At 58.6% G+C, this 21,341-nt stretch overlaps 1 protein-coding gene across 1 annotated transcript; it reads right to left on the minus strand.

Moving 5' to 3' along the window:
- FADS3 (fatty acid desaturase 3) lies at nt 5,297-20,369 on the minus strand. Its single transcript, XM_018043057.1, has 12 exons — nt 19,963-20,369; nt 10,895-11,005; nt 10,260-10,457; nt 9,538-9,639; nt 9,318-9,440; nt 8,996-9,056; nt 8,443-8,519; nt 7,874-7,971; nt 7,433-7,529; nt 7,216-7,295; nt 6,918-7,043; nt 5,297-5,622 (listed from the first exon to the last, which is right to left on the minus strand). The coding sequence occupies exons 1-12, from the start codon at nt 20,167-20,169 to the stop codon at nt 5,571-5,573; spliced, it is 1,332 nt and encodes a 443-aa protein (XP_017898546.1). The 5' UTR covers nt 20,170-20,369; the 3' UTR covers nt 5,297-5,570.

Raw genomic sequence — 21,341 nt, forward strand, 5'->3', positions numbered from 1 at the left:
GACTTCCTTGTTCAGCGCTGGCCTGATTCTCCTCCACTTCCTGTTTGCTGATGCTGGGTGGGGTGTCAATGGAGTATGGAGAAGGGGGTCTGCTTTGCGCTGGGAGCACTTTCCTCTGTCCATCCCCCCCCCCCTCCCCCCACCTCCACACCTTTGCTCAAAGAGAACTTCCTTTCCCCTTCCCTAAAATGCACATCAGGCCAGGAGTTTTGGGCAAATGGCTCAGATTAGTGAGCCCTCCTTCTTCCTGGGGACTCTCTCTGGAGTGAGGCTTTCTAAAGGTCTCTGGGGGGCACAGGCCACCTTCTTGACATCCTCATTCGCTATCCCCCTCTTGAGGGACCACCCGCAGGCCCCAGGTCACTTGCTTCTGCCAACCTCAGCCCTACCCCTTCCTGGTCAGTGTACCAAGCCCTAGGGGCAGAGTCTCAGAAAGGGCTGAGAGGAGCCCTGGAGATCAGGTGTCTTGTGGCCCCTGTGCCCATGCAGGGGCTCATTGGGTCCCACAAGCCTGGAAAAATTCCCAAGGAACATGCCAGGGCAGTGAGCCTCCTAGTGGCCCCTACACTGCTCTCTATGCCCTCCCTTCTGGGCTGGCTCAGCTTGGCAGGTCAAGCTGGGAGTGCCAAGGAAGTGCCAAGAGGTTTCGGGGAGCCAGGACCTCAGAAGCTCCCCACCTGGCCTTGCGTCTGCTCCCAGCGGGGGCGGGGAGGGCTCGAGAGGACCCCTGTCCTCTCCGCTCCTTCACCTGTGACCTCAGTGTAGCTGGCGGGGACACTCGGCTTATCCGACTAGCATGTGTGTTATTCCCCGGTGGGCACAGGTCATCTCTCAACAGCCTGTGAGCCTTTGGCCTTGCCCTGCCCTGACACCCATCAGAGGCCCTGGAGTCTGGGGGATCTTGGGGAACATGCCTCCGCCCCCCTTACCTGTGCCTGTCTTCTCTCTCCTACCTGGGCTGGGCCCAGCACTGTGACGCTCAGGATGGTACAGTAATAGACACACACCCAGCCAGCTGTAGGTGCAGCGTCCATCACCAGTGACAACCAGAATCCCAGCAGGGGGAGAGTGGTGGGAAGGATTCTGCTGCCACTCTGAGGGCATCGGGTAAATCCTGGCCCAGGCTGATGGGGGCCTGGACCTTCTGTGACCTCTGCCCCCACACTCCCAGCCTTGTCCACCCTTGGGGCCGGGGACTGGGGAGACTCACTCCTGCTCTCTGCCTAACTGCCCCTCCTTCCCCGTACTCTGCTGAGGCTCTTGCCCAGCACGGAATCATGGGCTTCTGATCCCCACCCTTTGCCAAACTCATAGCCCCCCGGGTGGTCACAGAAGCAAACCTCGATTCACAGGGGAGGAGGCTGAAGGACAGAGGAAAGGACTGGGCAGCTGAACTCCAGCCCCTCACCCTCCCCTTCCCCGGCGGGGCGCCCCACAAGGAAAGGGCCATTTCCCAGAGCCTGGGCTCTTCTGCTCCACAGCAGTGTCACATGGCTCCCCAGAGGAGCGAGGGGCTGGGTGGAGTGGATGGAGACGAGGGGAGTTAGTCCCTGCAGAGGGGATGAGCTCACCATGGCAAGGTGTCTACCCTGATAACAGTGTACCTCAGCTTTACAGGTGGTGTGGGCATGTGCTAGGCACCGGGCCCAGAGGAGGGGCTTGCAGGGCAGTCCGGGCTGGGTGTGGACCTAGAGCCCCAGCGGTGGTCACTGGCCTGGCAAGTTCCCAGGCTTCCAGTGGGAAGGGACACTCAGACCCTCTTGGCCCACTGGGAGTCAAGAGGAGGCCTTTGGTGAGCCAGGCAGGGCAGGGCGGAGATGGCAGCCACCTGGACTGGGCATGGGCTGCCCCGGGAGTGACAGGCCACTGCTCATGATACAGAGCCTTGGGGCAATCAAAGCTCAGTTGTCCCAGCTGTGCCATCCCTGGAGAGGTGTGCCCCTCTGGACAGGACGCAGCTTCTCAAAGAGCCCCGTGGTCCGAGTCTGAAGTGGAAAAGATTAGCTATGGATCCAGTGGGGTACCTACACCCATCTGTGAAGGAACCAGGGCCTGGAGGGTGGAGGCGGGCCCCAGGACCGGAACTAGCCCATCATAAACAGGACAAGCGAACGCCTACCGTGCCAGGACTTAAAAGATCATATCTCTATTGCCCTCTGCTCAGGCATGTGACCTACCAGCCACTCCCAACATTATAGGCATGGGCTGGTTCTTGTGAATTTCCATTTCCCCCATCTGCCCAGGCCATCCATCTCATGGAAGACTCCAAGTAAATAAATGCTGGCCGACTGAAGGGGCAAATGAACAAGGCTTCCCTAAAGACTTTTGCTTTTCTTCTGGGCCCAAGATCATGCAGATCATAAAGCAGGGACACTGCTTTTCTTAGTGGCTCTACCAAGGCCCTTCCCTCCTTTGCACAGACCGGGCTCAGGCCCTGAGACTGCAAAAGAAACCTACAGACAAAGGGGAAACTCAGCTAGGGAGAAGTGTGGATGACTTGGCCCCAGGGATGCTAGCATAAGGGACAGGGAGGAACAAGGGCAAAGGTGACCCACCAGTGAAGGATTCCAGGCAGTAGGCAATGGGATAGCTAACTGAGGCCAGGGGGCTTCCCCAGTGGTCCTTTTGTTGTTGTCCAGCCACTAAGTTGTGTCTGACTCTTGGCAACCCCCATGAACACATCAGGATTACCAGTCTTTCATCATCTCCAAGGGTTTGCCCAAATTCACATCCATTCAATGATGCCATCCAACCATCTCATCCTCTGTCGCCCCATCTCCTCCTGCCCTTAATCTTTCCCAGCATCAGGGTCTTTTCCAATGAGTCGGCTCTTCGAATCAGGTGACCAAAGTACTGGAGCTTCAGCTTCAGCATCAGTCCTTCCAATGAATATTCAGGACTGATTTCCTTCAGGATCTGCTGGTTTGACCTCTTTGCAGTCCAAGGGACTCTCAAGAGTGTTCTGCAGCACCACAGTTCGAAAGCATCATTTCTTTGGCACTCAGCTTTCTTTATGTTCCATCTCTCACATGCATACATGACTACTGGAAAAACCATAGCTTCGACTATGGACCTTTGTCAGCAAGGTGATGTCTATGCTTTTTAACACATCTAGGTTTGTCATAGCTTTTCTTCTAAAGAGCAAGCATCTTTTAATTTCGTGGCTGCAGTCACTGTTCGCAGTGATTCTGGAACCCAAAATCACTTGGTGCTTTAAAGAAGTTATTCCTAGGCAACTACCCATTTGCAGACGTGAGAGCGCAATGCCCTCGGCCACCACCAGGGGCAGCACGGAGCACGACCTGCTCCACATTGGTGCAGCTATTCCAGGTGCCCCTGGGTGGAGCTGCAGGATCAGCGTTCCTGCTGGGGGTGGGGCGCGTGCAGGGGCGCGTGCTCACCCTGAGTCTGCTGCTGCTGCTGCTGCTGCTAGGTCGCTTCAGTTGTGTCCTACTCTGTGCGACCCCACGGACTGTAGCCTACCAGGCTCCTCCATCCATGTGCTAGTATTTCCCTGATAAGGGCATCAGGGTCGCTATAGGAAAGGCACTGGCCATCTGCCCTGGGGGACTACCATCCCAGGGCCCACAGGGCATCAGGAGTCAGCCGGAGAACAAACAGCCTGGGCAGGGGCCCTGAAAGTGGGACTTACTTTCAAGGACAAAACAGGCTGGGAGGCTTGTCCCAGGTGAGAGCTTGTGATGGCCCCAGGGCCATGGATTGTACACATTTTTAAGATAAATGGCTCCGCCCTGTTGCTGCAGGCTCTCAGCAAAAAGCCTTCCACAGGTATCTCTTCTGTCACCCTAGGAGGTCACACTACCACTCCAAGAGACTGCATAACTTCCCCAAGGTCACAGCCTGGAGTCCAGGACTTTCCCTCCTGGCTGCCCACTCAAGAGAAAAGCTGGACACGGTGTGGGGTGGGTCAGGGTGAGACTGGAGGTCCAGGGAAAGACTGAACAAGAACCTGCCCCCTTCCACTTCCTGTAGGGAACCCAGTCTGGGGCCCTGGGGACAAACAGTGGGGGGCAATCCTGCAGCTGGTGGGGAGACTCCAGCCCCTGGGCCAGAAAGTCCCTCAGGGAGATCCTAGCTCAGCATTTCCATTTTTTTCTCAATCTGCTGACATTTCTTCTAATGAAACCTTCCACTCGGTTTGGAGCTGCTGAGCAGAGGGGTCCAGCAGCCTGGCTCTCCCTCCCTCCCACCTTCAGGAATCCCCCCCCCAAAAGTGTCCAGACACCACAGGCCCAGGCCAACACCCATTTTCCAGATGAGGAGCCCAAGGCTCAGTGAAGGACCACGCCTTGTTCTCAGACTCCAGGGACAGAAAGAGCCCCATTCCAGGGGTCTTTGGTCTGCCAGGTGTCTCAGACAGTGAAGAATCTGCCTGCAATTGAAACCTGGGTTCAATCCCTGGGCCAGAAAGAACCCCTGGGGAAGGGAACGGCTACCCATTCCAGTATTCTTGCTTGGAGGATCCCATGGACAGAGAAGCCTGGCGGGCTACAGTCCATGGGGTCGCAAAGAGACAGATACAACTGAAGCAAAATTAATAGACACACACACAGGGGTCCTGCTTGAATGGTTCACTGCAGCAGTTGGAAACCAGCACCAGGTCCCGGGCAGACATGGGACAGGGGGAGATCCCGATCACCTCCTGTGGACCCGCTCACTGCTGTGATGCCAGGTATACTTCTGAGCTCAGCAGCAGACCCCCGCCAGTGGCCCTATAAGGCCCCTCGGCCATCAGGCCAATGCAGATGCCGGACAGAGGTGCCTCCTGCGATCTGGGGGTGCCCGCATACATGGCCCTCGGCCCCCGTCTGCCGCCGGTCTCTGTTGTTTAATCGCTACGTCTAGTCTGACTGTTTCTGCAACCCTATCCCACCACGCTCCTCTGTCCGGGGGATTTCCCAAGCAAGAATACTGCAGTGGCTTGCCAATTCCTTCCCCAAGAAATCTTCTCGCCCCAGGGATTGAACCTGTGTCTCCTGCCCTGGCAGGCGGGTTCTTCCACGGAGCCGCCAGGGAAGCCTCCCTGTCCAGCCATGCAAAGGAGTAAAGGGATGAGCCTGGAGTGAACTACCAAGGTTGCTGGTGACTGGGTGAAGAACAGGAAGGGACCAGGCCCTCAGGGCATCTGAGCCCGGGGCAGATGCCAGCTCCCTGACCCAGAGCAGAGGTCAACTCGGAAAGCCACCATCCACCACCACCCCCTCTCACCTCCCAACACCTTGATGGCCCAAGGACCTGAACTCCAGTCCCCAAATCCATGCAAATATCTACTCCGTAACATACCTGGGTTTGTTTTTATATAAAAATAACATTTTCCCCCTAAATTTTTGCTCTAGGAAAACACGTCACGCTCACTGTGTCTTTATACACTATGCCCCTGGCCCTGGTCCTAGTGGGTCTAGAGCCATGGTCGCAGGGCTGTGGAGCAGACCGAGAGGGGCCCCAGGAGAACAAACAGGGCCTCCAGCCTGAGGCAGGGCGAGGTGGGGCAGGTGAGGAAGCCTGTCTGGGTGGCTTGGTGGCTGCTGGGGCCCCGGGCGCTGCGGTCATCACTGGTGGAGGTAGGCTTCCAGCCACACATTGCCAGACTTCTTCAGGGACCTGGGTGGTGGGGGTAGGGAAGATATGAGGGACTCAACTGCAAGATATTAACCTCTCCCCCCCCACCCCACGATGATGAGTGTGAGCGGAGATGGGCAGGCAGCTGGGGTGGGGCCGCAGGGGAGGACTGGGAGAGGCAGCTACACTCTCATTAACTGCAGTGGAACCTAGACCTTGGGTGGGAGGGGAAAGGGCCCAGGCCACGTCCAGCCAGGAACCAGGGTGGGTCTGTCCCCCCTCTCCTGGTTCTCTCTGTCGTTTCCTCCTGCTGAGCCCTGTGACCCAGAGATTTGTAAGGCATGGAATGTGCCCACCACCAGCTTGATTCAGGTTGGGGGGAACCAGAAGCATCAATAACTTGCTAGAAAAACCCTGTGCCAGGTGTTTGAAAGGGGCCAGGCCAAGTGGCAGGGGCTTCGAGGATCGGGCTGGGATGGGTGATGAAGGAGGAATTCAAACACCAGTAGAGAAGGAAGAGCCTCGAAGTAAAGGGAACAGCCTGTGCTAAGGCACGCAGGTGGAAGAGCTCTGGCTGAGACTCTGGCCTCTGTTCCCCTGTCAAGGCTACCACCAGGGCCGAGCCCGGTCACCCCTGAACAGCTGCAGGAACACCACTCTGCTCTTCCTGCCCCATCAGTATGTTCCTGCAGTCAGAGCATCCTTCCAAAATCCAAGTCCTGTGTACCCCTCCTCCCCTCAGTGGCTCTCCCACCATCTAGCATACTCCTGCCTCAGGGCCTTTGCACGGTTATTCCCCGGCCCCAGACATGCTGCCCCCAGATGTCTCTTCGGCCAGCCCTCTCCCTTCCTCCTTGTCTCTGCTAACACGTTGCCTTCTTACCACCCACCCTGCCACCCAACTAAAAATTGCATCTCTGCCTGGTACCCCCCATTTCCTCTCCTGTACCCACCCAAAGGTTTTGTGGTTTTGCTTTGTTTTTTGTTGAAGCACTTCTCCCTTTCTCGCATTTTGTCATTTACTTATTTTCTGTAATTAACTGCTTGTTTTCCGTTTCCCCCTGCTTGGATGTCAGCTCCAGGAAGGCAGGGATGTTGGGAAGTTCTGCTCACTGATAAGGACCGGGCCTGGGCCTGTGTGTGAGTGGACATTGGGAAGGACGGGGGTGGGGTCACAGCCAAGGGCAGAGAGGCTGATGGGAAAGGCCCTGAATGCCAGCTCCCAGAGAGGAACCTGCAAGAACTCAAGAGAGCCAGGTGGGTGCTCAGGGAGTGGCTGACAGGCCCCAGGGGTGGGCGGGGGCCCCGGGGAGCCACCATGAGTGGAGGGCCCTTACCTGACGATGTCCACCAGGGCAGTGAGGAAGGGCTTCACCTCGTAGCTGAGGCCGTGCTTGGCGCACAGGGCCTTGACCAGCGGGGCCACCCTGCGATAGTTGTGCCTCGGCATCGTGGGGAAGAGACTGGAGAAAACAGTGCCTTGGTATCCCCGGACCCGTGCACCACCTCTCCCAGGCCCTCCGGGAAGTCCAGGACAGGTGTCTTGGCCTCCCCCGGAGTAGATGGGACATGGGGACTCAGGCCTCACTCCCACCCCCATGGCGCCCCCCACCCCGCCCCAGGGTCTGCGCTCACTGATGCTCGATCTGGAAGTTGAGGTGTCCGCTGAACCAGTCGATGAAGAGCGAGGGCTCCACATTGCAGGTGGCTGCCAGCTGCCAGGAGCAGGCGGGGCACGGGTGAAGGGGCTGGCACAGAGCGCCAACCCCACGGCAGCCCCATCAGCCCCCCATTCCTCCCAGCTGGGGACCCCACCCCTACCCCCAGGATGGGCCCCACCCCGGCTGCCCACCTGAGAGCTGGCCCAGTCCCGGTGCTTCTCATGGCCAATCTCCCTGGGGATATGGTTCATCTGTGTGATCCACACGAACCAGTGGCTCTCCAGGACCCTGTGAGAGGAGGTTCAAGGCACTGCCACACATCCTGCTGACCACTCAGGCTTCCCCATCTGTACTGTGGGCCTTAGCTTTCCCATCTGTACTACAGGATTGCAACTCCTCCCCACTGGTGTTTCAAGCAGTCAAGTGGTGTGGAGGCCATGCCAGGCTGAGCCCCGAGCAGCCCTACTCAAGAGGGTGGACACCCCAGATAGCTTCCCTGAGACCCGCCACCCCCTGGATGCTGCCACTCAACAGCCCAGGGAGACAGTACTGCTGTCCCCATTCTGCAGATGGAAACACTGAGGACTGTGGTCAGGGTGCTCTGCTGCTTGTCATGCCGAACCTGGCCATACCTGACAGCCACAAAGAGGAGCAGCGCCCCAGGAATGCCATAGAAGGGGACGTAGGACAAGAGGAAGCGGGCGTAGAAGCTGGCGGCCCAGAGCAAGTCCTGTAGAGGAGGGAGGAGGAGGGGGAGGCCGCAAGGCAGCCAGGAGGGGGAGCTGGGGTCATCCCCATCCTTTTGGCTCGATGTACCTCGGACGGGCACATCACCACCCCTTCTCTGGGCCTGGGTTTCTCGGCCAGGTAAGGGGACAAGTCCTCGCCCTGCCAGCCTCACAGGGCTGACCATGGATGATGTGCAAGGGTGTGGGATGAAGGAAGCCTTGCCCAGAAGACAAATACCCGGCAGAGGGGGCCCAGAGGGGCCCCACCCTCGTCTCTCACTGTGAGAGACGCACACCACACCCTGTGCACACGCTGACCTGGCAACCACACACGCACACACTCACTCCCCCTGCTCTCGAGCACACGTGTTCCACATCACTACACGCACACCTGTTTGCAGTGGTGTCCCCGACACCCCACCTTCCTCCACCACAGCTGTATGCCCGGGGGAGCTGGCAGGGCCCCCGCTCACCGTCCACTGCATGCACACCAGCATGTAGGCCAGATTTTCCACTTCGAAGTTCACCAGCGTGAGCAGCGGCGGGCCGACTGCAAGGAGGGGCATGAGGGGGGCTCAGGAGCAGGGTGGGGGTGCAGAGTAGGCCAGCCAGAGGGAGGGGGAGGGGGCTCTGTTCCTCCAGGGGGGCTGGAGGCTGGTCCCACCCAGCTGGGATGAGCCTGCGTCACCCACAAGGCCTGGTCCTCACTCAGGCCCTCAGTATCTGAGCCTTTCCAGGCTGGTCCTTGCCTCACCGCCTCCCCCACGCCCTTTCTGCAGGTTGGCACCAGCCTGATATATCCCCACCTGCCCTAGGGCTCAGGATGCCCTGACCGAGGGCAGGAAGGAACTCTGAAAGCTGCAGCCAGGACTGTGACCGCCTCTGACCAGAAGGCACCCCAGTGGAGGGAAGGGCTAGGGCAGAGGAAGGCCGCATGGGCTGCAGGCTGGGGCAACCAGAGACGTGCAGTGGACAAGGCAGGCCCCGGCGCGGCTCCCACCCCCGGGAGGACAAGGGAACACTCACTCAGGAAAAAGTACAGGTGCTGGTGGTTGTAGGGCAAGTATCTGCGCTTCTTCTTGCCGTACTGTGGGGATACAGGCGGCCTGTGGGGGAGGGCGGCTCTCCAGGCCCTCCTTGGCCCTGGCAGGGCCAGGGGGCTGGCTGGGCCAAGAGGCCAAGGCAACTCTGGAGTCTAGCCACTGGGAGGTGGGGAGGGGGCACTCTGGGGACAGGGGCTCTGCCTAGAACGAGATAGAGTAGGGGGTGGGGCCACCGCGGGGCTGGGGGGGTCTGGGGCCACCAGGTTTCCGCTGCAGGCCCGGCCTGAGCGTGTCCCCCCACGCACCTCGATGGACGATTCCCCCAAAAGGAAGACAGGCGCCACAGTCACGTCCGGGTCCTTGTGGAAGATGTTGGGCTTCGCGTGGTGCTGGAAGTGGCGGAAGTTCCACCAGTGTGCAGAGAAGCCCTGCGGGGTAGTGGGCTCTCAGGGATGGGGCCGGGTCACGCCCACCTCCCCACGCGGCCACGCCCACCTCCCCATGCAGCCCCGCCCCCACCCTCACCTTCAGCTGCCCCATCACAAACTGCTGGGCCAAGTGGTTCCATCGGGAATTCCTGAAGATGGACGTGTGGCCCAGGTCGTGCTGCAGACACCAGCTCTGGGCCTGGGGAGACGCAGGGTCCGGGGCTGTGGCCAGGAGCTGCCGGGGGTCCAGCCCGGAGCCCTGGCCAGCCAGCCCTCCCAGCTCACAGGGCACCCCCACAGCTGGCGTCCCACTCTAGACCCTAGTGGGCCAGCCTCTTTTTTTTTTTTTAATTTAGTTTTTATTTTCTGGCTGCCCGGCATGGTATATGGAATCTTAGGTCCTCTACCAGGGATTGAACCTGCACCCCCCTGCATTGGAAGTGCCGAGTCTTAACCACTGGACTGCCGGGGAAGTCCCCAGATTCCTCTTTTAAGAGACAAGGACAGCTGAGCTTGGGAGGTCCAGGGGCTGCAAGACTGTCATGGAGCTTCAGGCAGCAGCCTTCCAGCTCTGGACCCTGGGCTCCCTGCGAGGTACTAAGTAAAGAGCTTCCTTAGTTCATTTAAAATGAAGCTGGACTTATAGGGCCTCTGGGTGGTCATTCTTTGCAGACAAAGAAAGAAACAAATGTTTCGTTTGCTGCAGTGTTTTTTGTTTGCTGGTCAATGTGTGCTTTCAGCAGACATTTCCCAAGTGCCCGCGTGAGCCAGGCCACGGCTGTTGTCAGTCTAGGTGTCTGCAAGACAGCACTGGGTCACCTGGGAGACGGCCAGGATGAGGGCGGCCAGGATGCTGGGCAGCCAGCCGGGGCCGAGCAGGTAGATCATGAGCCAGGCGAGCACCTCCATGGCCAGGATGTGGCCCAGCAGGAGACCAAAGAAGGCGGGCTTGGCTTCAAACAGCTTCATGTCCTCGACCGCTTGGCGCAGGGCTCGGAAGTCCTCGATCAGCTGGGTCTGCCAGGGCAGAACAGCTGATCAGCCGAGGAAGCAAGGGAGGCCCCCCATTCCCACCCTCCATCCCCCCAACCCTCGTCTTCCGGGCAGCCCTCCACAGCCACTCCTCCTAGGGTCCAAGGGGTGTGGCCAAAGGGGATGGAGTGCCCAGCTTGGGGTTCCCCCATCCCCACAAAAGGTGTGGGGAGCCTGAGAAGCAAGGAAAACCCTTAGAGCTCAGTTCATCTAAATCCTCATCATAGATGGGGATGCAGGGCCCAGAGCAAGGAAGGGGGTCTGCCTGGAGTCTCCCAGGAAATGCTGGTGCAGGCGTCCCTACAGCTCTGCCAGCAACTGTCCGCTCGGGAGGGCTGGCAAACCATGAAGCTGTTACCAGCAATGCCCCCATTCTTCCAGCCCCACACGCGGGGCGTAGCCTCCACCGGGGCCCTGCTCACATTCTGGGGTCCATCCTGGCTGGGCTCCTCTGGGGCCAGCTCTCCAATCAGGAGAGGCTGCAGGAACTTGCGCACAAAACTGAGGTCCTGGTGGAAGGCGTGGAAGGCATCCTGAAGGAGAGCAGAGAGTCAGGTAGACAGACAGACAGACAGCTGGGGCAACACCCAGAGGCAGCAGGCAGAAGCAAAGCACAAGGGCTGCTGATGGAAGGGCAGGCAGGCAGACAGGCAGGCAGGCAGCTAGTTGTTCATTAGTTACAACTGAACGACGGTCAGCCTTGCCCATGAGTCCTCCCTGGTCCTGCCCAGGCCCTGGGTGCCCTGCTTGCGTACCTCTCGCCTACTGGGCTCCAGCTGCTTCACTCTGCCATGGGGCCTTTCCCCAAACTTGGTTGGGTATTTTAAAATCTGGATTTACAGAAAGTTTTCCCTGGAACACTCTGCTTCCGTTCATGAGAGGGTTTGACTTTTCCAAAAAAGATTGCGGGAAAGCTTTCTCAAAATCACAAGCTTTTCTATTGGGTCACAAATGTCAGATCTACCAGCTTTTACAAACATAAGCAGTGAGTAACGTGGGAGTGAAGAAACTGGCAATTGATGACCACTGGGCCACCAGGAGAAAAAAAAAAATCCACCGAAGACCACACAGCCTGAAGATGCTCGAACAGTTAAACTTATCTAATTTGAAAAGCAGGAGGGCAAAATAAGTTTTTAAAAAAAAATACATAAGTTTAATAAACAATCTAACATTCCTGTTATTCTCTGCAATGGTGGCAGGGGGTGGGGACAGGATGCAAAGCAGAAGGGGTTAGAGGAAGAGAGGGACCTCAAGCAAGATAAAGGGCCGAGGGATAAAGATAAAGAGGAGAGGGACTGGTCAGGAAGTGACCCCCACTGCTAATGCTTGGCAGCGCTGAACTGTGAGTAAACTTGAACGTCACACCTGAGGCTCAGACTTCCTGATCTAGCCCTCATGTCCTTGGCTCATTGTCGTTCACAAACAGGTTTTTATCCCTGGACTTGCAGAGGCTCTCTGAGTGAGCCAGCCCCAGCTGACCAGCAGCCTGGACGGTAGAAGCAGTGTCTGGGGCCAGCTGGGGTGGGGATGTCCCCAGGAAGGTGACTGCTGGCTGCTATTGTCCTCTCGCTAATGAGCCTAGCAGCACCTGGTGGGTGTTCCAACAGCCAGGCAGGCCCCTTGCAGTTACTGCACAAGACCCTCCACACCATCCTATGCCGGGCTCAGAAGAACCTCAGGCCCCTTCAGCCCCCACCTAGAGGCTGCACCTGCAGGACTCACCTGAGGGTGAATCCTTGTTAGCTGTTCTCCCCTCCTGGCCCAGAGCAGCCTGAGGACCTGGGGGCTCCGAGGGTGTAGCTTCTGGAATAACCTAGGTCCTTGGAAAGGCTGGCTTGGGGCCCCTCCTTGGAGCTCACATAGGGGACGGGGCTGTATTGGTATAGATCTGTCTCCAGGGAAAAGCTCTGATGGGGGGCGGGGGCAGCACCCCTGGGAGACAGGGGGTCGAGGGGAGACTGGCCCCCCAGGAAGCTGCCATGGCCCTGGTTACCTGGGGACCAGTGTTGGCCAGGGAGCTAAGAGGAAGATTGCTCCTGTGCTTGGCTGACCCCGCTCACCGTGACCCCGAACGAGTCTGTTCTCCTGCCTGGAACTAGGCAAATGCAGGGGGCAAATCCAAAGGATGAGACTCCAGATCTTTCTGGCTCTAGAACCAAGAGCATTAACTTTTTTTTTCTTTTTAATTATAGTCAAACATACATAAAATTGACCATTTTCACCATTTCGAAGTGTACAGTTCAGTGGTATTTAATGTATTCACTTGTTGGGCAACCATCCCCGCCATCCATCTCCAAAACTTCTTCACCTACCTCGGCTGGAAGTCTGTCCCCACGAAACACTACCTCCCAATTTCTACCTCTCCCAGCCCTTAGAGCTCAGTTGATAAAGAATCCGCTGGCAGTGCAGGAGACCCCAGATCGATTCCTGGGTCAGGAAGACCTGCTGGAGAAGGGATAAGCTACCCACTCCAGTTTTCTTGGGCTTCCCTTGTGGCTCAGCTGGTAAAGAATCCACCTGCAATGTGGGAGACCTGGGTTTGATCCCTGGGTTGGGAAGATCCCCTGGAGAAAGGAAAAGCTACCCACTCCAGAATCCTGGCCTGGAGAATTTCCACAGACTGTACACTCCATGGGGTTGCAAAGAGTCAGACACAACTGAGTGACTCACTTCACAGCCTCCAAAAACCATAGGTACTGCTCTCTCTGTGAATTCCCTGGTGGTTCAGTGGTTAGGACTTTATGCTTCCACTGCACAGGGCACAGGTTCAATCCCTGGTCAGGAAACTAAAGTCCTGCAAGTCATGCAGCTCGGCCAGAGGGGAAAAAAAGAGAAAGAATTGACACTTAGAAGAGGAATCATATAGTCTGTGTCACTGACTTGTCACTTAGCATAATGTCCTCAAGGTTCATCCATGTGTAGCATGTCAGAACTTCCTTCTGTTTTAAGCCTGAATGAGCGTTGACTCTGATTCTCATTTCCTCTGAAACCCCCGTGGTGGTGCACGGAGCCCACATACAAACAGGCACGCGGCACGCTCACAAAGGGTGTAACAACCGAGGCTCACAGGTGTCACAGAAATTCAGTGCCACGAGTGTGTGTCTCTACACCAGCAGACACCACCACCAACCCACGAAGGCTCACAGCCACGCTCGGGAACAAGACGCACGGGCAGTCACTTGGACACCCAGAGAGACACAGCCTGGCACACACACACACAGCAGACGTGTGTCCTGTGGCTACAGCCTCAGGATGTCCACCCTTCCAGCCCTGCTCTCTCCTGACCTCTGAGTCTGTTCTGGGGCCACCCTAGCACCCGGCAGACCCCAGATGCTCCGGGGCCACGCTCTTGAGCTGAGCCGCTGGGGCAGCAGGTCACCTCCCCGACTCCTTTCCCCTCGCTCGGGTGTACCCAAGCCTGGCTTGGAGATGCCCCGAGGGAGAGGCCACAGCCAGGCCCACCCAGGAGACCTCCAGCCAAGTGTGTCCCTTACAGTGAGTAGGGAAGGGGTGAGCCCCCTCAGGTCCAGGTGGGAATATCCCGGAGCTCACAGACAAGTCTCCACCTGATGGGTGGGAAGGCAGCGCTGCGGTAGGTCCTGGGAAAGCAGCTCAGGTTCCTGGGGCTGAGTTGAGCACTCCAGAGCCTACACTTCTTGCAGTCTGAGTATCAACACAGTAGGTCCCTGGCTTCAGACCCAAACCTCAGCAAACAGTTTTTTGTTTTTTGTTTTTCCTGCACTATTGGCTGGGGCCGTGTGACCCAGTCCTCTTTGGCCTCTGTTTAAACATTCAGGAATCTCAATGGGCAAAAGACTCAGAGAGGTTGAGCCACTTACCCAAGGTCACATCTGATGAAGGCTGGGCCAGAACTTGGTCTGCCTGTAAAATGGTGCTTGTGGCCACTCCCCGGTCAGAGGGGAGGCGGTGGGTCTTCTAGGTGGGGGCAGGGGGTCCTCATCATGAGGCTGGTCACCATCCTGAGTAACCAAGGATCTGGCTGCTCAGAGGCCAGCGTGTGGGGGTCAGGAAGGTGGTCCTGGCATTTCTGGCGCTGCACTGACCAAATCTCAGGGCACTGCAGGAGGTCCCAGCCTTACACTGCGCCTCCCCACCCCCCGCCCCCAGTGCATCTGGAAACATCTTCTCAGAGGCACGGGTGCAAACCCTGTGACTTTCCCCCAAGGAGGTGGCAACTGAGGCCTCTCACTAGTTCTTGGAACAGACTTGGGTGAAACTTCTAGAATTAAAATGGTGTCTCTAAACATAGACTGCAGGTGGCAGGGACAGGCCCTGTTCACAGCGGTGGCCTCGGAGCCCTGCACAGAGCAGGCGCAGGATGGCAGGTGTGGATGTGTGGACAAGAGCCGGCCCCCACAGCCCACCAGACGGGGGTCTGAACCATTTGCCGGGGAGGGAACAGAGGCTCCGAGTGGTGGGCCCACCCGCCCCAGAGTCTGCAGTGGCAGAGCGGGGATTCAAATCCAGGGGTCTCCTGTGAGGTCCACGTCCTCCCAGGGCACAGCTCCCACCCACCCTGCCTCAGTCCCTGGAAGCCTCAGAGTGGCCCCCTGCCCAGGACCCCAGCCCAACCTTGAACTCCAGGGAGCAGCTGGTTAAGGGAAGGCATGGGGAGACTCAGGAGGCAGCCTGCAGAGGGTAGGAGCCACGTCATTTATGAGCCACGCCAAGCCGTGGAACCACAGACAAGATCACACCCCTTCTCCAGCCTGTACTTTGTCGTCAGTAAATCAGGAATCACTCGTGCCCATCTCGTGGGGCTGCCGGAGGACTGAATCAGTGCAGGTAGAGCACTGGGAAGGGGCCCGGCGTCCAGTCCCCGTGGCCTCAGCTGCCTTTCACCTAGGTCCACCCAGAGATCCAGGCCCGCAGGCGGGAGGCAGGAGGGCGGAGGTGGGCCCTGCTGGTCACGTTCTGGGCAGCCTGAGGCAAGGAAGCAGGACACCTTCCACCCCAAAGATAAGGTGGAGGCGGGGAGCATTTCTGATTACTCCTTCAAAGAATCTGGAATGTTCCAGATCAGGAAAGGGGTGGAGCAGCTGGGGGCTCAGGTGGCCTGGGTCTGCTCCTCTTAACCTCGGCTCAGGAGGCTCCAGTGGCTTGTGAGGATGGGGGAGGACACACTCAGGAATTCGTGTCTCTCTCCCTCCCTCCCTTTCGAGTGGGAAGATACGAAAGGAGAGCCGGATCTCACTCCCAGTGGCCAGATGCTCCTTCCAGTCAATGGGGAGGCACTATCAGTATCCCCATTTTATAGATGAGGAAACTGAGGCCAAAGGGCACACAGCTCTGGACATGAGTATCCAACTCCTGCCCAAGCAGCAGAGTCTTGCTCAACAGCAGATGCCCCCAGGAAGTTGCCCCTATCCCCCCCAGCACCCCTGGTGTCCCTGGTGATGAGTGTGGTGGCCTGGGAGGGGGCGGTCTCCTCCACCCAGCACCCTTGGCCTCACAGGTGCCACTGACCCAGCTGTAACATGAAGTGGACCCCTGGGTCCTCTCTCCACCACTGAGTTCTGGTTCTCTCCCGCTGCTGTTTCCTGAGAAACCCATGGCTGCCGCTTGGGCATCCTTAGAGGAAATGTAGACAGGCTCCCAGGTGCTTAGGCTGCTAGCATCCCCACATTCCTGCCCAGCACCGCACAATCCTGACACCTCCCCAAGGCACTGTGACCCCCCATCCCCCACCGCCCAGCTCCACCAGGGGCCTGGGTGGGTGGGGACACGGCAGAAAACGTCTACAGAGCCCAGAGAGGGCGAGCTTCACAGGCAGTGGCCATTAGGCAGCTTTCAAGGCAGCCAGCGTGGTAGTGGAAGCAGAGCGTGGGCGCCAGGACCAGGTCATCTGAGTCCCCGGCCAGCCCCTCTCTCCAGCCCCACTCTTCACTCCAGAGCCTCAGATCCATTCAGACCTGCCCCTACTCAACTCCCAGACACAAACCCCAACTTCCAAGCCCAAGGACAAAGGTCCTGCCCTTTGAGGGTTCCAAGAAGATCCCTTTAAATCACCCATATTCAGTCTCAGTCTCCTCATCTGCAAAATGGGTAACACCGGGATCACCTCTGAAGTTTGTTGTCTGCATACCACCCGGAGTTAGATCCTAATGGTTCCCATTGGTGCCCCTGAGCCCAGCATCACCTGCCCTCTCCCCTGGACACACCTGCACCTCAGGGCCCAGGTGAACGGCCACCTCTTCCAAGTGGCTTCCCCTGGCAGGGCTGGCGGGGAGGTCCCTATCATCTGTTAACGCCTCCCTCTTCTCCTGGGAGGCTCTGCCTTCCCCTTCCTCACTAGGGATCCTTTAAAAATGTATCGATATGTCAGATTCCCCTGTCTTCTCTGTTCTGCCCTGCATTCTCCCCTTAGAATAAAACCAAAGTCCTGATTGCCCTGCTACCACCGGTCCTCATTGCTGGCCCTTCTCACTGCTGGGCTCCGGCAACACCGATGGTCTTGCTATTCCCTGAACGCACAGAGTATGGCCCCACCTCTGAGCCTTCGCCCTAGCTGGTCCCTCCGCCAAGGAACACCCTCCTAGCAGATTTTCTTTCTGCTGCCTCATGCAGCATGAGGGATGAGAGTTCCCCAACTAGGGATCAGACCCGTGCCCCCTGCAGTGGAAGCATGCAGCCTTAACCACTGGACTGTCAGGGAAGTCCCTCCCCGCAGATTTTCTGTTCATAGCTGTATCTTCAGAGGTTAGGTCAAGGTTTCGCACATGGGATATGCTTGCTGGTATCTGCTGTTGAATCTAGTGAGTCAATAATTGAAGAATGAATGAATGAATGAAATAAACAGCTAAGGGGCAGTGGAGCAGGTGGTTAAGAGCGTGGGCTGTGAATTCAAATCCGAGACCCATCACTTAATTTCAAGTCATTTTGCCCCTCTGAGTCTGTTTTCTCATCTGTAAAATGGAAATAATAACAGTACCTGTCCCATAGAGGTATCATGAGGATTAAAAAAGGGACTGTCTATAAATCAAGCGCTGAATTCAGAGCCTGGCACATAGTAGGTGCTCAGCACACAGCCCTGGTCAACTTATGACCAGCAGCGGCTGGGCCTTGCCCCTCCCTGGCTGGCTCCTGTAGTCTCAGACCGCCTATGACTCTTAGACAAACCTGGCTCAGGGCCCGGAGCACTCTCCCCAGGGTACCCGGTTTTGTATCCCAGGATGGCCACAAGCTGACTTCACGGCGCAGGAACTCTGGGAATTTCCTGGCAGGAAGGCTTCTGTGGCCTGAACAGGAGAACAGCTGATGGGCGGCAGGGGCTGGTAAGAGGTGGCTGCGGGAACACAGCCCCTGTGACATGGCTACCCCACCCCACCAGTGCTCCAGGGCAGGGGCTGGGGTGCCTGGGGGTCTGGGCTGGACCACACCAGGCCCTGGGTGGTCTGAGCCCTGCTCTGCCCTGTGGGCTCACCACAGACAAAAACTGGGGTCCCCCACCCCCAATCTCCTCATAACCCCTTTGGCCTGAACAGACCAGGTATTGGTGGCAACTTAAGCCCAGTGTCTGGGGCCTCGGGAAAGCTAAGAGATGGCCTAACATCTCGCCCTGTTACAGACATGAATGAACCAAGGAGGGGGCTAGGTCATGGCTGTCTACTGCACCCTACAGTCTGCACGGCACACTCACACTTATCAGCCGGCAACACACACTGACTGGGAACAACTGCGTGGCAGCTGTGGGGCCGCAGAGTGGCAAAGGCACAGTTCCGCCCTCAGCTGGCTCACTGTCTGTCCCCGCTGTCCCCACTTTACAGATGAGGAAACGGAGGCTCACAGGAGTGACATGCCTGGTTCAAGGTCACTCAGAGCCTCCAATGGCAGAGCCAGTACATGGCCCCAGGGAACAGACAGCATGTTTTTTAATGGAAATGGGAAAACGGGCCCTGTTGGTGAGGAATCAGTGAGACAGCGGTCACGTGGGGTCTCAGGGTGTAGAGCTAAATGGATGATGGGGTTCCTACACAGGGAGGGTCCCCAGCATAGGCCTGGGCACCAAGCAGGAAAAAGTGATTCACAAACATTCTTCATCATCTTCCTCTCACCAGCCTCCATCCTGTCCGCCAGGTCAGAGATTGATAAAAGGCCAGAGCGGCCACCTCCAGGATACTGGAGGGGTGCCCAGCGCTCAGCCCAGGGGAGCGGGGAGGAGCTGCGGCTCCTTACTAACCCACCCCCCAACCCCGCCCCAACACCCTGGCAGCAATGCACGTGTGTGTAACCACGCACACAAGCACAGGCCTCATTCACACATGTATAGGCCTGGAGACGGTCACATACTCACCAGCCCTCACTCCCTGGCCACCGCGTGGCCCCCTGGCACTGTGCACAAGGGTTTGACTATCACCTTCTAGAGTTCCAGGAGATGTCTGATCCCTAATCTCTCAGCTTCCGGGGAAAGAGACTTTTTCCTTAAAAGAGTCCCGGGAAGATCGCCCAACCCACAAGAGAAGGCAGTGGGCAGAGAGAAGGTGGTTCTGGCAGCAGGACCACTGACCCTGCTCAGACAGGACACAATCTCTTTTGTTATTTAAAGCCCCGCCAGTTAGAGATTCTCCTGGAATCTTGGAGAACTTCTTGGTGCTCAGGGTGACCAACCTAGAATTTGGGATGGTCAAGGACAGAGCCTCATGGCCCCAAGTCCTATTGTTTGGCTGGGGGCGGGGTGGGGGGGGGCGGTCTGTGGAAAAAGGGGCTGGTGAGGAGTCTCACCCTGATGGCTCCTCTGCCAAATGGTCCCAATGGACAGGCCACATTCCTCCTTGATCAAAATGTCTTGACATAGCTGCGGAGGGGAAGCTGGGGTCCACAGGAGCCCGAGTGTTCCTGGGGTGACTGTGCTTTCCGAAGAGGCCCACCCAGCCTGACTGGCAAAATTCTCCCACACGCAGCTGCTAGCCCAGGAGAGGTGAGTCACTGCCCCTCAGAGCCATTCACAGCAGTTCCTGGGAAAGCCACAGACCTCTAGGCCCTGCCCAGGCTCTGCTGCCCTGCCTCCAGCCTCTGAGGGCACATCCTTGCCAGCCCCTAGGGAACCCGCCCTACCTCTGGCATCCAGCAAGCACCCAGCATGAAGACCCCTCTCTGGGGGGACCCAGAACCAGAGGAGGAACACCAGAGCACCAGGGAGTGCCCTCACCTAGGGCCAGCGCTCTCTGCCCGGACACACCCACCTCTGAGACCCCCCTTCCTCCCACAGACATCTGCTGCAGCTCAGCCCCAGGACTGCTTTCGCCAGGCTGTGGTCTTCTCACTCTACATCAGGCCCCCGTCAGTCCCTCCCAACTCTGGGTCCCCCGTCATGGAGGTCAAAGGTCAGCGCGAGTAGGAAGGATGCTAAGCACCCACCCGGCTCCCACCCCGCGCCGCTCCCACCCGCGGTGGAGCAGGGAATGGTGCCCAGCGACCAGGCCCCAGCCGAGCACCGGGGCTCCACCCGGCCGGCGGTGGGCGGCCTTACCGTGGCGTCCTCGGCGCCGTGGTGGCCGATGAGGCGGCTGCCCCCCGGGTGTCGCTGTGCCCAGCGGCTGATGTCGTAGACGCGACGCTCAATCACCAGCCACTTGTCGCCTGGCAGGTTGTGCCGGCGGACCTGCTCCCAGCGGAGGGTGGGCAGCGGCGCCCCCCGCTGCGCAGGTTCCCAGTCTGGCTCCCCGACGCCGCCCATGGCTGCTCGCAAAAGTCCTCGCGAACCCGGGACCTCGCCGAGCAGAGACCCCGAGGGGAGCGAGGCAGCGATCGGAGACTGCCTCCGCCGCCACCCGCTGCTCCGCGGCCCCGCCCTGCCGCTGCGGCCTCCGTACGAGCGTGCGCCGGCCCGGCTGTCCGCGGGCAACTTTTCCCTGCCTTATAACCGCGCTGACAGCGCTCGCCTCACCCCCTCCCCGCGCCCCGGCCCCCGCCGCCGCCGCCCCAATCCCCGCGCAGCGGCTCGGCCCCCATTGGTTGCGCCGCTCGCCGGCGGGGCCGGCTGGGCCGGCGGGGAGGGCGGCGTCGAGGCGGGCGCGCCCCGCCCGCGGGGCTCCGCGGCCACCACACCCCGGCCTGTGGGGGGCACCGGCGCAACCCCGCTCGTGCCGGGCGGGGCAGGGAGGGCGGGGCCGCAGGAAGGTGAAGCCGGCAGCCGGCGGCCGCCGCGCCCTCGGGGGCCCGGTCCGCGCCCGGTGGGGCCCTGAACAAGAGTCTGCGAAGAATGGCCTTCCCGCCGCGCCCTCTGGAATGTTAAATTCTGAGGTCTTAGAGGTAGGGACACTACCTCGAGATGACTGTAAAGAGCTCTCGAACCAGGGGTCCCCAGCATCCGCTCAGCGAGGTCTCTCGGTCGGGGCTGTTACTGGCCTGACCACCCCCACCCCTTGGGGGACCCTCTGTGGAGGTCAGTGGTCTTCTGCCTCCGGAGATTCAGAGGTGGGGAGGCCGCGGGATGGCCACGCGGGCAGAGCAGGGGCCCCGGAGTGGGGAGTGGGGTACTGTCATTCACCAGATGTGGCTGCTCAGCTGGCTGGCTTGCTGCTTATACTACACTTGCCTATTTTTTACTTAAATTCCTTTTCAGAGTGTAGGTTGCTCCCCTACACTTTGTCATTTGTCAGAGACAAAAGATTTTGTTGTCCTTGTCTAGTGGCTGAGTCGTGTCCGACTGTTGTTCAGTCCCATAGGACTGTAGCCCACCAGGCTCCTCTGTCTGTGGCATTTCCCAGGAAAGAATGCTGGGGTAGGATACCATGCCCTTCTCCGGGGGATCTCCTGACCCAGGAATCGAACCTGTTTCTCTTGCATGCCAGGCAGATTGTTTACCACTGAGCCATCTGGCAAGCCCCAGAGACAAAGATATCTGTT

This window comes from Capra hircus, chromosome 29 (assembly GCF_001704415.2).
Source record: "Capra hircus breed San Clemente chromosome 29, ASM170441v1, whole genome shotgun sequence".
Taxonomy (NCBI): Eukaryota; Metazoa; Chordata; class Mammalia; order Artiodactyla; family Bovidae; genus Capra; species Capra hircus.